The sequence below is a fragment of the Neolamprologus multifasciatus genome, chromosome 14 (assembly GCF_963576455.1).
Source record: "Neolamprologus multifasciatus chromosome 14, fNeoMul1.2, whole genome shotgun sequence".
NCBI classification, from domain to species: domain Eukaryota; kingdom Metazoa; phylum Chordata; class Actinopteri; order Cichliformes; family Cichlidae; genus Neolamprologus; species Neolamprologus multifasciatus.
Window position 1 is genome coordinate 6,803,665 of NC_140452.1, and position 20,338 is coordinate 6,824,002.

At 39.0% G+C, this 20,338-nt stretch overlaps 2 protein-coding genes across 2 annotated transcripts; one reads left to right on the top strand and one right to left on the bottom strand.

Moving 5' to 3' along the window:
* Positions 1-1,081: 1,081 nt before the first annotated feature.
* Positions 1,082-2,107, bottom strand: LOC146503378 (general transcription factor II-I repeat domain-containing protein 2A). Its single transcript, XM_085131126.1, has one exon. The coding sequence runs from the start codon at positions 2,105-2,107 to the stop codon at positions 1,082-1,084; it is 1,026 nt and encodes a 341-aa protein (XP_084987252.1).
* Positions 2,108-10,403: 8,296 nt separating this feature from the next.
* Positions 10,404-20,173, top strand: LOC146503379 (extracellular calcium-sensing receptor-like). The gene is made up of 5 exons (XM_085184080.1): positions 10,404-10,701; positions 10,784-11,578; positions 11,730-11,957; positions 12,136-12,259; positions 17,916-20,173. Exons 1-5 carry the CDS (start codon positions 10,438-10,440, stop codon positions 18,827-18,829), a joined length of 2,325 nt encoding a protein of 774 aa, XP_085040206.1. The 5' UTR covers positions 10,404-10,437; the 3' UTR covers positions 18,830-20,173.
* Positions 20,174-20,338: the final 165 nt, after the last annotated feature.

Consider the following 20,338-nt stretch of genomic DNA (forward strand, 5'->3'; position numbering starts at 1 on the left):
GACTGATATATTAAATATTCCTTTATTGGGTGAGAAAATCAGACCATGTCATGACTCCTTATGTCATACAGAATAGATATCAGAGCCTTAAACAGGCTGACTTCTGCTAAATGGGTCAAACTGGGCAGAAAGTCTACAAACACATAACATCCTTATAGAATATGATGTAACACTATAGATCAACTTACCTCAGAATATATAAAGCATATAAACAATTACAGCAATATGATGCAACAAAGGCATTTGTGGCCCCTTTGACAAAGCTATGTAGCCACAAAATCCCTTTTGAGTGGTCAGGGGAATGCCAGCATGCATTTGAGTCTGCAAAATCTCTCCTTTGCAGCGCCCCAGTTCTGGCTGCCCCCAACTTCTCTCAGCCTTTCAAACTGGAAGTCGACGCCAGTGCCACTGGAGCTGGTGCGGTGCTGTTGCAGGACGACGCAGAGGGTGTGTGTCACCCAGTCTGCTGTTACTCTGTAAAGTTCAAGCGCCATCAGCTAAACTATTCCACCATAGAGAAAGAAGCTCTAGCGCTGCTGATGGCCTTGCAGCACTTCACTGTGTATGTGGGCTCTAGCTCCTTTCCAGTAACGGTGTATACCAGGGGTCTGCAACCTTTATCATCAAAAGAGCCATTTTGCCCCTCTTCTGCCAAAAAAAAATCATAGGGAGCTGCAAAAAATAACTTTTCATCTTTATTTTATTTTACCTGTTACAACCACTGAATAAAACAAACAGAAGTGCAATGTGCATTTGTATGCCTGCTTTGAAATAAATTAAACTGTTAACTGTAGGCCTATTTAAGTCCGCCGTATATTTTTGTAAAAGTAAAATAAAAACTAGCCCACTTTAATATAAATAAAACATTTAGCTGAAACTTAGCAGCTTTTAAAAGAAAAAGAAAATTAGGAGTCTTTGACAAGTCCATGTCAGTGTTCTCTCGTCCTCTTCGGGTTTTTTGCTCAGCCAGCAATCAACTGAAGCACCTGAACATACAAAAAATCTACATCAGCTCGGAGTCTAAATTTTATTTTTTTTTCTGAAAAATAATAGCTTGTAAAATACTATTGTCCTTACCATTTTAATGTGACTTCTGTGTCTGAAGTTCGCTGCAGATCTTCCCTATGTCGGGGCTGTAAGATGTGACTTTGATCTTCATACAGGACTGTAGGCTCTCATCTTTGAGGCGGGAGCGGTGTTTGGACTTTATAAAATTCATGCTTGAGAAAACTTGCTCACATAAGTATGTTGAGCCAAAGATGGACAATACTCCAAATGCATACTTTTTCATGTTAATATACGTGTCAGGAATGGCACTCCATGTTTCAAAAACAAGTTTGTCGGGGTGGGGGAGTTTTTCCATATCACTCCATTTGTGCTCTTTAGCGAGCGTAGCCTTCTGACGGGCGACTTCTTCAAGATCCGCCGTCAGTGTTTTGAACTTATTTACCCACAAATCTTTATCCGCTATGTCGGCCAGTTCAATTTCTAGATCAGACTTACATACTCCGGTGAATGCAACTGTGTTCAGCGGAGATGGGTCGATGTCCAGCGGTGTGACAGGGAAAGAGAGAGTATGTTTCTCCTTTCTGAAATCACTGAATCGTTCTCCAAATGCAGCTTGCATTGCAATGATGGCACGGTGGAAATATTCATAATTTATTTCATTGTTCGCTTCTTTGAACTCTCTTAGGGAGGGGAAGTGAGAGAGCGTACGTTTTTGTGCATCTCTTGCGAACACTGTCATTTTGCGCTCAAATGCCAAAACATTCTCCAGCATCTGCAGGGCCGTGCTTCCCTTTCCTTGTAGTTTTGTATTCAGCGTGTTCAAGTGACTTGTCATATCCACCATGAAGTAAAATTTACCCAGCCAATCGGGTTCTTCCAGTTCAGGATAGCGGAGGCCTTTGCTTTCCAAGAACGTTTTCACATGCTCCAGACAGGTAGCGAAGCGTTTCAGCACCTCTCCCCTGGACAGCCACCGGACTTTGTTGTGCAGCAGGAGATCTGAATATGCGTTGTCGACTTCTTCTAACAATGAACAAAACTGTCGGTGGCTTAACCCGTTTGCAATTATTTTGTTCACTATCTTGATAACAAGGTTCATCACTTCGACACATTCGGGGGGGGGGGGGGGGGGGGGAATGTTTGTGCGCACAGTGCTTCTTGGTGGAGGATGCAGTGAAACGCCATCAGCTCTCGATCCAGTGACTTTTGAAGCAAATTCACAAATCCCTTCTGTGCTCCTCTCATACTGGGTGCCCCATCAGTAGACACTGACACCAGGTGAGTGGTGTTTATTCCTTTCACTTCTAGACAACTCACAACAGCCTCACAAATGTCCTGCCCTCGTGTTTGGCCCTTTAGCAGTATGAGTTCAATCAGTTCTTCCTGAGGTCCATCACAGTTGACATACCTGCATAACAGTGCTGTCTGTTCAACATCGTTTACATCACTTGACTCATCGCAGGCAATTGAAAATGCTTGAGCTGAATTGATGTCATCAATTTGCTTACAGCTGATGTTTTCCGCCATTTTAATGGTCCTGTCTCTGACGGTCTTTGCGGAGAGAGGCATTTCTCTAATTTTCTGAACAATTTCCCCCTTGTTTTTAAAGTCGGAGAATAGATGCTCTGATATTTTTATGAACGATTCTTTCAAATATTCTCCGTCTGTGAACGGCTTCCCCCTCTTTACAGTCTCCAGAGCTGCCACACAACTAGCAGTGCTAGTTGGCTGTGGAGAGCTGATCCACTTCTTGAAAGATAGTTTGCTCTCTTCAGCTTTTCGCAGCAGTTCTGAAATTGCTCTCTTTCGCTCATCTTCGGTTGGGTATTTTTCAGCGAATGCTAAGTGCTTGTTTTGAAAATGTCTTTCAATGTTATATTTTTTGTTGTTCGATATTCTCTCGCCACATATCAAGCACACAGGTAAGCCAGCGTCGTTGGCGGTGAATGCAAATAAATATGTCCACGCTGAATTAAACTCTCTATTTTCTTCCGAAACTTTTCTTTTTTGCGATTTTTTCATGGTTAGCCTTTTGCAGGGTTAGCATACTCTAAAATCCACCAGCAGGTAAAGGCGGGGTCTGTTGACGTTGATGTGACGTGTATTTTTGTTGAAAAATTATAAATTAAAAATAGCTTTTTTAAAATTAGATAGTATCAACTCAAACTCCAAGATAACTAGGCAAAAAAGTAAACTAATAATCATGTATGAATAAAAATGAGTTTTGAAATACCTTTCATTTTTTTTTTTTTCTTCCGATTTTTGTCAAGTCCAGAGGGAGCCGCAACTAGGAGGCTAAAGAGCCGCATGCGGCTCCGGAGCCGCAGGTTGCCTGGTGTATACAGATCACAATCCCCTTACTTTCCTCCAATGCATGTACAACCACAACCAGCGACTAATGCGCTGGGCATTGCTGGTGCAGGATTATGATCTGGTTATCCAGCACAAGAAAGGGACTGAAAATCTGGTGGCTGATGCACTCTCACGCAGCGCTTAGTGATGAGTTTATTCTGTGTTTTGCATAGTGTAAATATAGGGTGGGGGGAATGTTACATTCTGTGAGGCTGTGGGAGTGTGTGGGCGTGGTGTTGTCCTCTCCCTCTCCTCCTCCTTCTTTAGTGCCCCTCCCCTGTCTCTCTCTGCCCCTGCCTTCTCCTTTTAGGACACACCTGCTGCTCATCTGCCCTCATTTACCACCAATTACCCTCAGAGGTGATATAAGCTGGAGAAGAGCAGTGTGGAGGTGGGAGAGGCTTCTGTTGGAGTTGCTCTGTGCTGGTCAGTGTGTGATACTGGTCTAGGTATGGAAAAGGCCTGTTGTGTGTGACCAGCCCCACTGTGCATGGCTCTTTGTGAGTAGTTCTTAACTGAGCGGTGGTTTCCCTTAAGTGACAGCGGCCTCCATTATTTTGTTTGGCCTGCCTGGTTATTGTTAATAGCAGCGTTGCTGTCTTTTTCTGTTGAAGCCTTCTTTGTTGAAGTGGTCACTATCTCTTTGGGTTGACCTGTCTGATTTATCATTAAAGCAGCGGTGCTGTCTCTTTTTGTTGTTACTATTTATATGATTATTGAGGTAATTGATTATAATAAAGATATATTTTGTGTTACCTACCTCTGCCTGGTGTTCTTTTCATTTCAACCCGGATCCAACTGTTACTGTCCCCCACCCTCATCACCTAGATTTTATGTGGGGATGTAACACATTACTGTAATCTCATTACTTTTTCAAGTAATAACTTATGTAAGGGATTACTATTGCAAAAAAGTAATTAGATTACTGTTACTTTCCCGTAAGCACGCTGCAATACTAAACCATCGTGATTTTGTTTGTGAGACTGTCTCATGACAATGACATAAGCACGTGCGACGCCCTGTGTAGATCAACAATGGATAATATGGAGTGCGGGACACAGTACGACCATGCAGCATTTAAAGCGTGGACGTACTTATATTACTACATTACATTAAATTTTTGTCCATAAAAAGTGACAAAAACATTAGCGTCCGCTGTACACTCTGCGTGGGAAGAAAAAAAAATAATTCTACAGCAAAAAAATTAAACTTCAAATCTGAGTGCCTAGCAAGCCGCCATGGGGATTTCACATTAACAGAGAAACCCCCGGATTCCCCCCGCTGACACGACTGCTGCGGCACTGGGCAAACCTTCACCGGTTCCACTCCTACTAAACAGGTGAAAATAGATTAGTGCCGCTGAATCTTTGATTTTATTTATTTTCTGCTGTGTTTTACTTGCATCTATTTGAAAGAGTGAGTGTAAACACAAAACATTATTTTATTTTATATGCTGGAATATGCAGAAAATAGGTTTAAATGTTAAAGAATTTCTTCAAGTCAAAGACTGTTGCATATAATTTAATTTTTGCTTAATGCAAAGTGCATAAAATTAGATTAAGGTTAAAACTCATAAAACATTTTTTTTAAAAGAGGCTTTCCATTTTATTAAATTTTATATGATGGCTTATGCATAAAAAAATAGAAGCTGACCAGCCAGCACAGAAACTTAGAAGGGATTGCCAGAGGTGGGATGTAACAAAATATTTCATTGATGTCCTTAAGTGGAATTTTCAGGTAAAAGTTATTTTTTTGACCACCTTTTACTTTTACTCTCTACGTTTTCAAACAAATATGTGTAATTTCTTTTTTAAAACATTTTCATTACATTTGGTTAAAGGCATATGATTTTAGGTCAGTGCAAGCCTGCAAACATCTAAGCAATTTGAGCCTAAACAGTCAAAGACAAAAGAGAGTCTTATTTTTGTATTAATCACCAGGACTTGTTGAACAAATATAGATGAAAGAGGTAAAATCTTGTGGAATAGTCAGAGGTTAAAGTGGATTAGTGTTTTTTTTGTTTGTTTTGTGTTTTTTGGGTGCAACACTGGAACCTTTGCAGACGTCCATAGGGTGCAGTTGCATTCAACTAGCGCTTCAAAAGAGCAGTGAGAGGAGCAAAAAGTAGCAGGTAATTTCAAATGCGCATTTCTGTTTGTCTTCGGCTTGTTGCACTGTGTGTCTGGTAGCTAAATGTACAGCAGCTGTATTTCACAGGGAGCAAAAAGAAAAAGAAGTAACTTCACTCAGAGATACTGTAGAGCAGAGCTTCCCAAAGTGTGGGGCCTGCCCGAGCCATTGCGGGGGGGGGGTGTATGAAAAAGGAGAAAACAAACAAACAAACGCTTGGACACTGCTAGCACGGGGCGCCCACACAAACGCAAAGCAGGAGATGAAGCATCGCTGAATATGTTTCCAAACCAACTTCATTCTAAGCCAAAGACAAGAAAATATTGTGCAGCATATCTTCCCTTTGGCTTCACCTGCACAAGTGCCAAGGTAGGTCTCCCCTGGTTAATTGGTTTTCCCTGCATCAGGAGCAGCGCTGGGCTGTTTAAATCACGGACAAACAGTGTCCCACATTCTTGATTTTTAATTCACGAACACTTGTTGTAATAACTAACTACTCCTGACATTTTGGAGATGTTAAGTCTTTATACAGTAAAGTTACAGTGGGATACAAATAATATCAGGATGATCCTGCCACGATTTGTCCCATCTGTCTAAATCACGGGCAAACAGTATCCTACAGTTGTTGATGTTTTTAAGTCCATGTTGCACAGAGAGGCATTTTTTGAAAAATGTATTGATAGCAATGTTGAATATTATTACACAGGAAAAAAACAACTACACATAAAATAATTACACCATGATGCCTCTGCCTTTCTAAATGGAGGGACAGTAACTGCGTGTGTATATGTAAGCGTGTAAAACCTGAAGATAGTCAGATTAACAGTAACAATATTTTGTCTCTATTTGCCATTCTACAATTCATCTCATGTAAACAATTAGTGATGGGTCGTGCGAGAACGAAATGGCTCTTAAGAGTCGGATCTTTGAAGTGAACGACGCGATCCGGCTCCTTATTGGGAGCCGTGAGGGTTTTTTTTTTCTTTCTCTCACCCTCTCTCTCGCCTTTTTTTCCGCTAAACGCCGCACGCGCGGCCTGTACTTTGCGCTGGGCAGAAGGGGGAGGGGCGTTAGTTACACTTGCAGTAGCACAGGAACAGAGCCAGAGAGAAAGAGAGCGAGGGACAACAACGTCACATTAGAAAGGTATAGTAATCATCCAATATTTTCAGGTACAGATGATAAAGGATTCAGAAATCATGCAGGCCCATATGACAGAGAATGTGCATCTTCTTTTTGTTTTAATATTTTAATTTATATTTAATTGTGTTGTGGTTTGCAGTGTTTTGTGTTGTTTCATGTTAAATTTGTTTAAAAGGAAAAAGCTGAAAATTTAAATAGTTAAAAGTTTAAAATGTAAATAGTTGTTTTTTGTATTATATGATTTATTTATTACAATTTATGTGGAGTGAATAAATAAAGTATATTTACGGTGGCCCTTAGAGACAAAGCACGTACAAACTCCAAAACACGTAAAAACTCAGAAGTACGTACAAACTCAGAATCAAGTAGTAGGCCATATATAAGCATATATAAATAAAACCACTTTTTTTTACATTAGTAATTCCTTTTCTGCATAATTTTATATTATTGTTAATGATAAATTAATTAAAGCAACAAAACAACCTGAAGAGCCGGTTCGGAGCCGAAAGAGCCGGCTCTTTTTAGTGGGCCGAGCCGAAAGAGCCGGATCTCTAAAAAGAGCCGGAAATCCCATCACTATAAACAATAACATGCGCACAGCATGACGTGAAAAAAGGCACACACCTTTGAGTGCCCGGTTATATTTTAGATAGCAAGGAGCAGACAGCAGCCCAATTTGGCTTCATTTTGGGGGAGCTGTTGTGTTGTCCATGTTTTCTACAGTAATTGGTCAGATTTGATACCGCTTAACAAAAACTTATGCATCAGAAAGCAGAACTGTGACTAAAGACAATCAAAATAACTTTGAGCATTTACCAAATAGTGAATATTAAGTGCACTCACCTGAAATGGAAAGCGTACCCAAAATACTTATGGACACTTAAAGTGATGGTATTGAGCATCTTGAAAGTCAAATCACTAAGGTGAACTACATGTTTGAAATGATTTAAATGTTTTGTTCATGTCTATGTTTTTTGGGCAATTTAAATGTTTTAATACACTCAAATCACTTTTTTCCTTTAAGTCGTTGTCAGTGTCTCATTTTAAGTGGAGGTTTTCTTCTCTAAGTTGCATTACCACTGCCAGTCTCCTCACAATCCTAACTGAACCCAACAAGAGTAGATTCCAGTTTTTTTTTATTTATTTGACTTCAGATGACAGATTACTGTGGATTTGATTATTCTGACTACTCAGTTAAAAAGGGTGATGATAGCATAAGATTCAGTTAGCTTTGTACAAAAATAGCTGGTAGAAACGTCCTCCAAAGGGCAACTTTTTACTTTTTTACTTTAAGTAAATTTTAGAGTGTGTACTTTTTCACTTTTACTTGAGTAAAGAAGTTGAATCAGTACTTCTGCTTTTACTTAGGTATTTTTCAAACTATCTGTACTTCTACTGAATTACAAAATGCCTGTACTTTTGCCACCCTAGCGGAGTTATCTACTGTATAAAAATGAAGCAGTAGAAACTGCCTATCACTACGTTTGTTACCTGTTAAAGTTCCAGGTCTGGGAGCTGGGCTCGGATTTCCATTCACTCAGCTTTATCGTCACTTGGTTCTTGGCAAGCTTAGCATTATGATGCTCACTGTGCAGGTGCTAGCAAAGAGTCAAAATTGTATTTGCACATTACTGTTGTGCTCTCATCTTTTTGTATGATAAAAATAAAAGTAATGTACATATCCATACTGTAGACTGTGCTGCTATTTTCCTTCTCTGGAGCACAAATTTAAATTAGCTCACTGTAGCACAAGTACAAGTGGAATCAATAAACGGGATTGAGAGTCAAGCAGACTTAACAGTTCCAAGGAACTGGACTTCTGGTTATCTGTTCTTAAGTCCTGTCCCTAGACACTAATAATAATGTACCAACCTACTCGAGAGCTTTCTTAATTTGGTTAGATGTTGTGTTGTCTTGAGTTTTTCATTACCATGGAAATAATTCTGTCAGCACGCAGTTTAGTTGTCTTATGCACACTTTCAAGTCCTTTGATGCTTTTTTCTTTTATTTTTTTTTAATGTAACAGATTGTTGCTTTATGATTTATTCACATTCAAAACAGTATGTGTTAAAAAAAAATAGTAATGTGACTATGTAAACAATTTTCATTGTGTAACCAGTTTAATTAGAAATACTATAAAACATTATGTTGTATATTATTATAATGTATTATATTACGCTAGTAGGTACTAGTAGGTAGTAGTAGGTAGGGTAGGGTAGGTGTAGGACCACAATTTTCCAAATGACTAAAAGAGGGTGCTAGGCATTGTTGGAAAAGAAAGAAGAAAAGAGAAAACAGAAAAATGGATGCAGCAGAATTTGGTGCTTTAGAAAGTTAGCCTGGATTAAACACAAGAATTATATTTTTTCTTTCTGGTTAAATGTCATTAACAGTGTTGTTTTATCATTATGTGTGAAATACAACTAAGATGTGGAATAAGGTACTATGCTGTTTTGTAATGATATAAAATATTGCAGTTGCTGTTACACTTTATAAACACAAGTAGATTAGAAACATTTTTTTAAAAAGCAATCGTTAAAATTACATTTTTGTAATTTTTATTTTTAAGTGTTTCATTGCAACTAAGAGTGTGAATCTTTATTGCTAAATTTATACTGTTTCATTGTGATTTTACTTCCTCACACAGACAAAAGACAGGTGAAGTGAAGAAAATCAAATTGGTAGCTAGGTGTTGCAGTTGGAGAGGGAACCACTGTAAACACAAATTACTATAAAGAAAAAGTGAAATTGTTGATACTGACAGCCTGAAATACCTCCAAACTGTCGATTTTTTTAGTATTAGCTTCTATCCTTCCAGCAACTGGTAGACTGCTGGTAATCTTTATTGTAGAAAACACAGAAAAACATCAAAGTGAATCAATCTGACCCATCAGTTGCCCAACTGTGAGAAATACAGTTGTTTTAAGATTGATATATAATATTGCATTAGTGCATCACTAATATGAATGTGGGTTAGTGAATGGGTGAATGTGACTTACACAAAGCTCTCAGAGCAGCCTGAAAATACAATATAAAGTGAAGTAAATAAAGTAGGCAGCTCAATTATTTTAATTGAATTAATAAAAAAGTAGGTGTTTTCTAAGAAAGTAATAATAACAACTTTTTTGTAACTTACTGTAGGAAGAAACCACTATAATTTCATAATTTTTCAGTGCATATTTATTCATAGTGAATCACTTTTTGTATTATAACTACATATTACATACCTACACACCTAAACTGCATTTCCTTCTTTTACAAAAAGTAACCTCCATAAAATTGTATAATTGGACATGTTCCTCCTCTTCCTCAACCTGAGAATACATCATCTCTCTTCTGTTTTTACATCTTAGGTTGCACCAGAAGGTATAAATATCAGTGCAAGTCTTTCATTTACATGAAGGCATTTATAATGGCATTAAGTGGTTTAGCTCTAGACTTGGCATCCTCACACAGGTGGCCAGAGCAGGGGTGGGCACTTCTCCAATTATTATTAATGGCTTCTTTTTCTCAAGCTGAGGACCCAGTGTGCACGCAGAGAGGTGATTCTGGGAACCCAGTCCTATCAAAAGATGGGGATTTTATATTAGGGGGGATGTTCTCTTTTCACAGCAGCTGGGAAGACAGAATGGACAACTACACACACAAACCAATGCCACTACAATGTACCAGGTAAATGATAAGAAATGAATTTAATGCAGTCATTTTTAAGAAATTCAAGTTTTAAGGGAAAATGTGATGCAATTCCAATTATTCATAAATGTCTCAAGTTTAAATTTCAGAGATTTCCAATTTGCACAGGCTATGCTTTTTGCAATTGAGGAGATTAATAATAGTACAGACCTACTGCCTGGAATCTCTCTGGGCTATACAATCTATGATACTTGTGGATCTGTGGCCAGAAGTGTAGGAGTTACACTAGCTTTGGCTAATGGAAATGAAATTGTGTCTGTACCCTCGAAGGCACCATGTACCAGACCTGCACATGTGCAGGCGATAATAGGAGAGACCTCTTCTTCTCCAACCATTGCAGTAGCTACTGTTATTGGACCATTTGTTCTGCCAGTGGTGGGTAGACTCCTTTCTTTATACATTTTTTATATATATAAAGATATATATAACGTTTAAAAAAATATTTTTATTTTCTTAGATCAGTCACTTTGCCACATGTGCTTGTCTCAGTGACAAAACCAAGTACCCATCCTTCCTCAGAACAATACCCAGTGACTACTACCAGAGCAGAGCCCTGGCCCATTTGGTCAAGCATTTTGGATGGACTTGGGTTGGAGCTATTCGAACCAATAATGATTATGGAAATAATGGCATGGCCACCTTCACAGAAACTGCACAGCAGCTGGGCATCTGTCTGGAGTATTCTGTATCTTTTTTTAGGACAGATCCCTATGTGAAAATACAAAAGATAATTGAAATTATAAAGGCTTCAACCTCCAGGGTAATTGTTGCATTCCTTTCCCATGCGGATCTGGATGTGCTGCTACATGAGTTTTCATCCCATAACTTGTCTGGGTACCAGTGGGTAGGCACTGAGTCATGGATATTTGATTCACAAACAGCAAAAATGGATATACATCACATACTGAATGGTGCCATAGGTCTTTCCATTCCTAAAGCACATGTCACTGGCCTGAGAGAGTTCATACTGGATGTTAAGCCACTGAATTCATCTAATAATGAACTCTTTATTGAGTTCTGGGAGACACTATTTAGTTGTAAGTTCAAGGAGTTGAAATCATCAGCAGACATTCAGAGAGAGTGTACTGGACATGAAGACATGACTGGAGTTCAAAACAGCTACACTGATATGTCTCTCATGCCTATCTTTAATAATGTATATAAAGCAGTGTATGCAGTGGCCCATGCACTTCACAATTGCCTCAGCTGTAATAAAACATGTAACAAAAATGTGCAGCTAGACCCATTCACGGTGAGCTTTACACCAACTTAAAAGATTAAATCACATTAGCAAGAACATTGTTGTCATAATTAAAAAAATATTTTGTCTTTCATAATCTTTGACCATTAGGTGTGCAAGATATCTCTATTGCAAGTAACTGAGTTTTGGCATGTAATCTTAGGTTTTGCAACACATACGGAAGATTCACATCACAACAAAGGAAAGAGATGAGGTTTACTTTAATGAGAATGGAGATCCAGCAGCAAAGTATGAAATTATAAACTGGCAGCCAAGAAAAAACGGCATCGTGGAGTTTGTCACAGTTGGTCTTTATGATACATCATTGGCTCCAGAAAAACAGCTAAATTTGCAAAACAAGGCTTTAATTTGGGCAAGAAACTCAAAGCAGGTACACATTCATACAATTTTGGGTTTTTTTGTTTTATTTTTTTCAATTTATAAATATGTATTTAATTTGTTTTACAGTATTTTGGTTTTGATCTTTCAAAATTAAGAAATTCTTTGACTGAGAACTTCATTTTTTTTTCTTAAAGTCCATATGCAGTTTAATTTTCTTGATCATGCAGGTTCCTGTGTCAGTTTGCAGTGAGAAATGTCCCCCAGGAACACGCAAGGTTCTCCAGAAAGGAAGGCCTGTTTGCTGCTATGACTGTATAAGATGTGCAGAGGGAGAGATCACCAATGTTACAGGTATGGTGACATTGGATTTTAACTTTGGTGCATTACAAAGCAAAGTTAACCATGTAGGACGGTCATACGAGAACTATTTAATAATCGTGATGTTTGTTTTTATGCAGACATAATATGCATATAGATTTCCTTCTCAAACTAAGTAAAACTATTTAACTAATAGTCACAGAATCATAACATTTCAACAGTAAGGAGACAGATTTAGGTTGGGCATTGTTTCAGTTGACGGTTTTGGATTTTTACAGAGCTGCATAGAACTATATGTGCATTTTTTCACATATATACTCATAATTTAAAATACATGAAACTAGTAACCAATATGGTGAAGAAGAAATCATCCATTCATTTTCTGCTGCTTATCCATGTCTCGGTCATGAAGTAGAATTGATAAAAAGAATTAGATAAAAGTTTACATGGAAAAAAAGAACAGGTTTATTCAAGACGTTGTATTTAGTCTTGTTGTTGCTAATAATAATAATAGAAATAATAATTTATTTTACACACAGAGACGCACAATAACATGCACAACTTACAAGTCAAAATAGAAATATAAAGATATAGTCTGTGCCAAATTTCATCAGGTCTTTTTTATTTATATTGTAGTGTCTTTCCAACAGAAGACAGAGACAGTCGGTTATTCTGTTTATGAGTTTATTTGGAACAGTAACACATGTTGTTCTACAGACTCTCTGTCATAGGTAGCTGATATAATTGACAGGCTTAACAGCCTCTAGACCAGGGTTCTCAAACTTGCGGCCCCTCTACTTGCGGACTGCATATTGATGTGAAATCTTTTTCTTTTTAATTATTATTCAAAACATAATTTAATATGAAGGCAATATGAGCAGTGTTGATGAGTGTTACAGGCATTGCCCTTTAAGAATGTAGCCAGTGTAGTCTGTGCTTTAGGGAGATAGTGTGGGACTGCCTCTCCGTTATGTGTGTGAGTGTGAGTGTAATATTTACCACAAACCTTTGTTCTAAACTTAGAGTTAATACAATTAATGGTGATTAATACTCAATAAATGTTTTTCTCTATCTGATAACACCACTGAGGCTAAATATTAAACACTAAATAACATTTGGAATAATATCTGGAAAGTATAGAAAATCTATTATAACTCCTTGTAAAATTTAAATGAAAAGTATGTCACAATCACAAACACTGATGGATGCTCAATTTAATTTAATTCAATTTTAGTCATACAGCTCTAAATCGCAACAACTGTTGCCTTGAGGCTGTTGTTGTTGTTGGAAGCTGGTTCAAAAGTAGAAAAAGAAGCCTGAAAACCAAAGACTCTGGCTCCCATTCTACTTTTAAATACTCCAGAAACCACAAGTAAGTTTGCAGTCCAAGAGTGAAGTGCTCTACTAGGGTGATATGGTCATTAAGATAAGATGCGACCTGAGTATTCAAGAGCTTAAAAGTGAGAAGCCCTATTTTAAATTCAATTCTGGATTTAACAGGGAAGGGAAGCCAATATTGGAGAAATATGCACTCTCTTTCTAGTTCCTGTCCATAACCTTGCTGCAGTATTTTGGATTAAGTGGAGGCTTTTCAGGGAGTTTTTAGGACATCCTAATGACAAACCAATTAAAAATACTCCAGCGTAGATGTAATAAATGCATGCACTAGTTTTTTAGTGTCACTCTGAGATAAGATATTTCTAATTTTAGGGATATTGAGCAAATGGTAAAAAGCAGTCCTACATATTTGTTTAATATTTGACTTCATGTTTCCTCACCGTGTTACTGGAGGCCAAGGTAATGCCATCCAGAGCAAGAATCTGGTTAGATACCATATGTCTTTGATTTTCAGGGCAGTGCAATAACCTCAGTTTTATTTGAATTTAGAAGTAGAAAATTAGAGGTCATCCAGGTCTTTGTCTTTAAGACATCCCTTCCGGTTAAACTAATTGGTATCTGGCTTCATGGATAGATAAAGTTGGGTGTCATCTGCATAGCGGTGAAAATGTATGCTATGCCTTCTGATGATACCTCCTAATGGAAGCATGTGTAATGTAAACACAATTGGAACCATGTGGAACTCCATAATTGATCTTACTGTGTGAAGAGGACTCTCCGTTTACTTGATAGATATGATACAAACCACTGCAATTCAGTACCTGTAATGTCTACAGCACACTCTAATCGTTCTAATAGAATATTATGGTCTACATTATCAAACATTGCACTGAGGTCTAACCGGACAAACACAGAGATGAATGCATTGTCTGAGGCCATAAGAAGATAATTTGTAACCTTCATTAAAGCTTTCTGTTTCTGTACTGTGATGAGCACTGAATCCTGACTGAAACTCTTCAAATAAGCCATTCCTCTGTAGATGATCAGTTAGCTGTTTGATAACTACTCTTTCAAGATTTTTTGAAAAGAAACAAAGGTAGGAGATTGGCCTATAATTAGCTAAGACAGCAGGGTCAAGAGATGTCTTTCCAAGTAATGGTTTAACTATTGGCAGCTTGAAGGCCTGTGGTACATAGCTGATTATTAGAGATGGGTTGATCATATTTAAGACTGATGCATTATTAATGGTAGGACTTCTATGTGCAAATGGGAAGTAATTACTGAAGTTACTGAAGGGGACATGGGCCCACCGCCCTGCAGGCCACCACCTGCAGGAGATGGGGTAGGGGTTGGGTGTATTGTGTGCTGGGTGGCGGCCAGGAGTGGAGGCTCTGGCGGATCCGGAGAGGGGCTGGACTCTCAGTTTCTCAGTCTGGAGCTGCCCCTGGTGAGAGGCGGCAGGCTGGGGTGGGTATCCATAGTGTCACCTTGGCTTGTTGCCTGTACATTGGGGTTTCTCCCAGTGGACAAGAGGGTTTACTCCTGCGCCTTCGGGTCATGGAACGGGTCCTGACCGTCATCTATGCTTATGTGCCAAGTGGCAGTTCAAAGTACCCAGCCCTTTGGAGTCCCTCTTGGGGGGGGGGGGGGGGGCTCATGTGGGCAATGACATTGAGACTCGGGGGGCATAACTGGGAGGACTTCTGTGCAAACCACAGTTTGACCATAACAAACACCATGTTCGAACACAAGTGTTCATAAGTGCACGTGGCACCAGAAAGCTCTAGGCTGGAAGTCAATGATTGATTTTATAATCGTATTACCAGACCTGCGGCCATATGTTCTGGACACTCAGGTAAAGAGACGGGCTGAGCTGTCAACTGATCACCACCTGGTGGTGAGTTGGATCAGGTGGAGGATGCTGGACAGACCTAAACATATAGTGAGTGTGCACTGGGAACGCCTGGCAGAGGCCCCAGTCCACGAGATCTTCAATGCACACCTCCGGCAGAGCTTCAACAGCATTCTGAGGGAATCTGTGGACATTGAGTCCAAATAGACCATATTCAGCACCTCCATTACCAAAGTCACTACACTGAGCTGCGGCTGCAAGGTGGTTGGTGAATGTCATGCTGGTAACCCCTGAACCAAATCGTGGACACCAGAGGTGAAGGAGCCACCAGGCTGAAGAAGGAGTCCTATCGGGCTTGGTTAGCCTGTGGGACTTCAGAGGCAGCTGATAGGTACGGACAGGCCAAGTAGAACATGGCTCGGGACTCGTCACTGCACGGAAAAAGACTTTTGGACTGCCTCAAAGAGATTTTGGCAAACCGTCAGGCGACTCAGAAGGGGAAAGTGGTACTCTACCTGCACTGTGCATAGTGCGGGTGTAGCACTGCTAACTTCGACTGAGAAAATTGCCCTGAGTTCCTGAATGCTCTGGATTTTGTAAGGCTGTCTTGGCTGACACAACTCTTCAATGTTGTGCGGTACCTCTGGATTGGAAGACCGGATGGTGGTTCCCATCTTTAAGAAGGGGGTAATTGGAACAATTGGTGTGTTCCAATTACAGGGGGATCACACTCCTCAGCCTCCCTGGGAAAGTCTATGCCAGGGTGCTGGAAAGGAGAGTCCATCCGTTAGCTGCACCTCAGATACAGGAGAAACAGTACGGTTTTCGTCCTGTCATGGAACGAGAGGATACTCTCAAGTATCCTCTCGAGGATACTTGAGGGTGCATGGGAGTTTGCCCAACCAGTCCCATGTGTGTTTTGTGTATTTGGAGAAGGCATTCGACAGTGTCCCTCGGAGTGTCCTGTGGGAGGTGCTTAGGGAGTATGGGGTATCTCTCCCATTGCTACATGCCATTCAATCCTTATTCAACCGTTGCAAGAGATTGGTCCGCATAGCCGGCAAAAAGTTGGTTTCATTTCAGATGGGTGATGGGCTCCGCCAGGGCTGCTTTTGTCACAGATTCTGTTTGTAATTTTTATAGACAGAATTTCTAGGCGTAGCCAAGTGTTGGGGCAGACCCAGGACTCGCTGGAGAGATTATATCTCTCGGCTGGCCTGGGAACACCTTGGTGTTTTTCCGGACAAGCTGAAGGAGGTGGCTGAGGAGAGGGAGGGTTTCTTTGCTTAGCCTGGTGTTAACCGAGGCATTCGAGGCTAATTAGGATAATTTACATCTGGCTCTGCATTTAGATTATGTAATTATTTTATATTTTATATCTGTAATTTATATTTCATATTGTGATTTTTACCTGTATCATGGTTTTACTGGAAAGCACTTTGGTGTACTTCGCACATTAAATGTGCTATATAAATAAATTTGATTGATTGATCAATGGTCATGAGAATTTGCATATTAATGATCAAGGAACGAACCTCCCAGCCCATTGTTCATTCAGTGGTGCTAGTTTCAGACATGTTGTGTTGAGTCTGTCATTTTTAGCATTTACATGGATGTTAAAATCACCAGCAATAATTATTTTATTTGATCTGACCAGTAAATCAGATAAAAAGGAAGATAATAACAAATAAGACTGGTTTTTGAGTTTTGAACAAGGCTAAGCATCAGGCTTTCAAATGAATTAAAAGTCTGTCTTGGTCTTTGGTTGATTAATAAGTTGGTGTGGAAAACTGCTGCCACACCGACCCCTCAGCCCTGATGGTTACTATGGCTCAGGGGTGTTGATTCATTTAAACAACGTAATCATTCTGCTGTAACCAGGTTTCTGTAAGGAAGAGTAAATCAATTTGTTAATCAATTATTAATTAATGTACGAAGAGACTAAAATACTTGGAAGAGAGAGACCTAATATTTAATAATCCACATTTTATTGTTTTACTCTTTGGTGTAGAAGCGCATTATTGTGTTGTCCCTTTTTTGTGATTTTTTTATGTTTAAGTTGTTTTTTGACGGTTTTTAGTTTGTTTTTTGTCTGTTTGGGAGCTGACACAGTCTCTGAGGAGATGGGGTTTTGGGGGATAATGGGAGGAGAGAAGCTGCAAAGAGGCGTGAAACACTGCAACTCTGCTTCTGGGTCCACACTCTGGATAGTCAGGTTTTGGGGGGAATTAATACATTTGGCAAGACTTCTAGAAATGAGAGCTGCTCCATCCAAACTGGGATGCATGGCGTCTCCTCTCTAGACATCACATCTGTTAATCCTTACTTGATCACAAACCAGTATACCCGTGTGCTTAACCTAATAAACATATTGTTTATCATCTTGTAATTGTACAGCATCAGTAGGATATTGCATGGATGTTTTAAATGCAAACACATATGAAATTGTGCTCATTAAATTTAACAACTTGTAACATCTGCATCAATATTAATTTCCAGATTCTGTCACCTGTGTGAGATGTCTACCTGAGTTTTGGTCAAATGAAAGAAGAGATTCCTGTATAAAGAAGGAAGCAGTGTTTCTGTCATATGAAGAAATTATGGGAGCACTGCTCACTGCAGCATCTTTATTTGGGGCATGCATGACAATTGGTGTGATACTCATTTTCTTCAAGTATAGGAAATCTCCTATAGTAAGGGCAAACAACTCTGAATTGAGCTTCCTGCTGCTCTTCTCCTTAATTCTGTGCTTCCTGTGTTCTCTGACCTTCATTGGTCAGCCCTCTGATTGGTCCTGTATGCTCCGACATGTAGCATTTGGCATCACCTTTGTCCTCTGTATCTCTTGTCTTCTGGGAAAAACAATAGTTGTTTTAATGGCTTTCAGAGCTACACGTCCAGGTAGTAATGTTAAAAAATGGTTTGGGCAGACACAGCAGAGACTCTGTGTTACAGCATTCACTGTTATACAAGTTATCATTTGTATCATCTGGTTAACAACTTTTCCTCCTTTTCCATCTAAGAATTTGGTACAATTCAAAGATAAAATCATCTTAGAGTGTGCCCTAGGCTCGGCTGTAGGCTTTTGGGCTGTTCTTGGTTATATAGGACTTCTGGCTATTTTATGTTTTATTTTTGCATTTTTAGCACGAAAACTACCCGATAATTTCAACGAAGCCAAGTTTATCACTTTCAGCATGTTGATATTCTGTGCAGTATGGATTACATTTATCCCAGCATATGTCAGCTCCCCTGGGATGTTCAGTGTTGCTGTAGAAATATTTGCTATACTTGCATCTAGTTTTGGACTGCTAATTTGCATCTTTATACCCAAATGTTATATAATCTTAATGAAGCCAGAGAAAAATACAAAAAGGAATATGATGGGGAAGAAGACACCAAATTCACTTTGAATATTGAATTTGGTAAAATGGTATTTTACTCTTATTATTTTTACCAAATTAGTTCGTCACCATCCTGTCAGAATATGAATAAGCTCCTTCTCCTTCCTGATGCGTTTTCATTACTTAGTTTGCAACTAGGTAAAAAAAAAAGCATACCAAGTCACTGATAGCTAGAGGTTATTGAGTCATTCATATATTTATCATGGCATGCCTTTATTTTGTCTTTATTTTATGTCAAACCCTGGAAGCTTGAAATTTGAATTACATGCCACTGCAGATAAAATTAGTAAGAGTACCTGTTCTTCTATAACCTGTTCATTCTCATTTTCAAGAGGTTTCCATTGCCATTATCAAATTTTTGTGCGCACCACAGTGCAACTCCATCAATTGTTTTGCTTTGTGCATGTATGTGTTTAATGCATGGTTCTCAAAGAGCAGCTACACATATACATGGCAAATGAAATAGGGAAAGTAAAAAAAAAACTTTCTTACTATATGAGTAATAGCAATAACAGTAAAGCTCTTCCTTTGTATAGGATTAAAACAAAATATAATATGTGGTACTTTAAAAGATGAGTTTTTAGTGTAAACACAAGTTACAGTAAATAAACAAATAAATCTTTTGGTGTCACATGTTTGAAATATCTCTAAACTGCTGATTATTTGCTGTTGCCTTTGTTCTCTGTTACCTCTTCATCTGCAGCTGGCGCAAAGACGCACTTATCCACACAACTGTCATTTGCAAAGTGGGTCTACAAACCCAAGCATTAGGGGCACAGGTGGATTGCCCTATTTCAGTACACCAAGCAAAAAACGTAACACCAACCAACCAACCCAGTGATATCAAGTTCTGTACTGATACAAGATGGCGCTACACATGCTGTAAAATCTTTAAACACTTTCTTAAACCACACTTCAGACATTGTTAAGTCCATGACATGTTTTTAGAGTAGGGTTCAATGGTGTAAATTTTCCTTAGCATTTCCTGTTAACTTCAGACTGAATTAGTATCAGACTGATGACAGATCTTAATATCACATCTTTGCATCACAGATGTGAAAGTGGAAGTGAATGGATGACTGTAACTTGTATAAAGTTCTAAGAGTATAAAAGTACTGTATAGGAAAAATATTTTTTTAGTACATTATTTGTAGTGAATTGTTCTTTCCATTGTTAATTCATATTTAAATGGGCCTTTGTATATCCTTATTTTCTGTATATGAACCAACATTAAATTGCAAATTTGGGCGAGTCCCTCCTTTTTGCTGAACCTGTACATCGAATGGGAATGATCTGTCTCTATTCTATTTTTTTTCTTTTGCTGCACCAAAAGGTATAAATACCTTCATCTACATTGCGGTATTTTAATGCTACTAAGAGTTTAGCTCAAGAAATGACATCGACACACAGATTGCCAGAGCAGGGATGGGCATTTCTGCATCTGTTGTTGGTGGCATCTGTCTCTCATGCTGAGGAGCCAGTGTGCAGGCAGAGAGGAGATCCTGAGAACCTACTGCT

Coding starts and splice junctions, on each gene's coding strand:
- LOC146503378 (XM_085131126.1), bottom strand. CDS start 2,107: ATGAACCTTGTTATCAAGATAGTGAACAAAATAATTGCAAACGGGTTA.
- LOC146503379 (XM_085184080.1), top strand. CDS start 10,438: ATGCTTTTTGCAATTGAGGAGATTAATAATAGTACAGACCTACTGCCT. Junction 10,702..10,783: donor GACCATTTGTTCTGCCAGTG/GTGGGTAGACTC, acceptor TTATTTTCTTAG/ATCAGTCACTTTGCCACATG. Junction 12,260..17,915: donor AGAGATCACCAATGTTACAG/GTATGGTGACAT, acceptor ATTAATTTCCAG/ATTCTGTCACCTGTGTGAGA.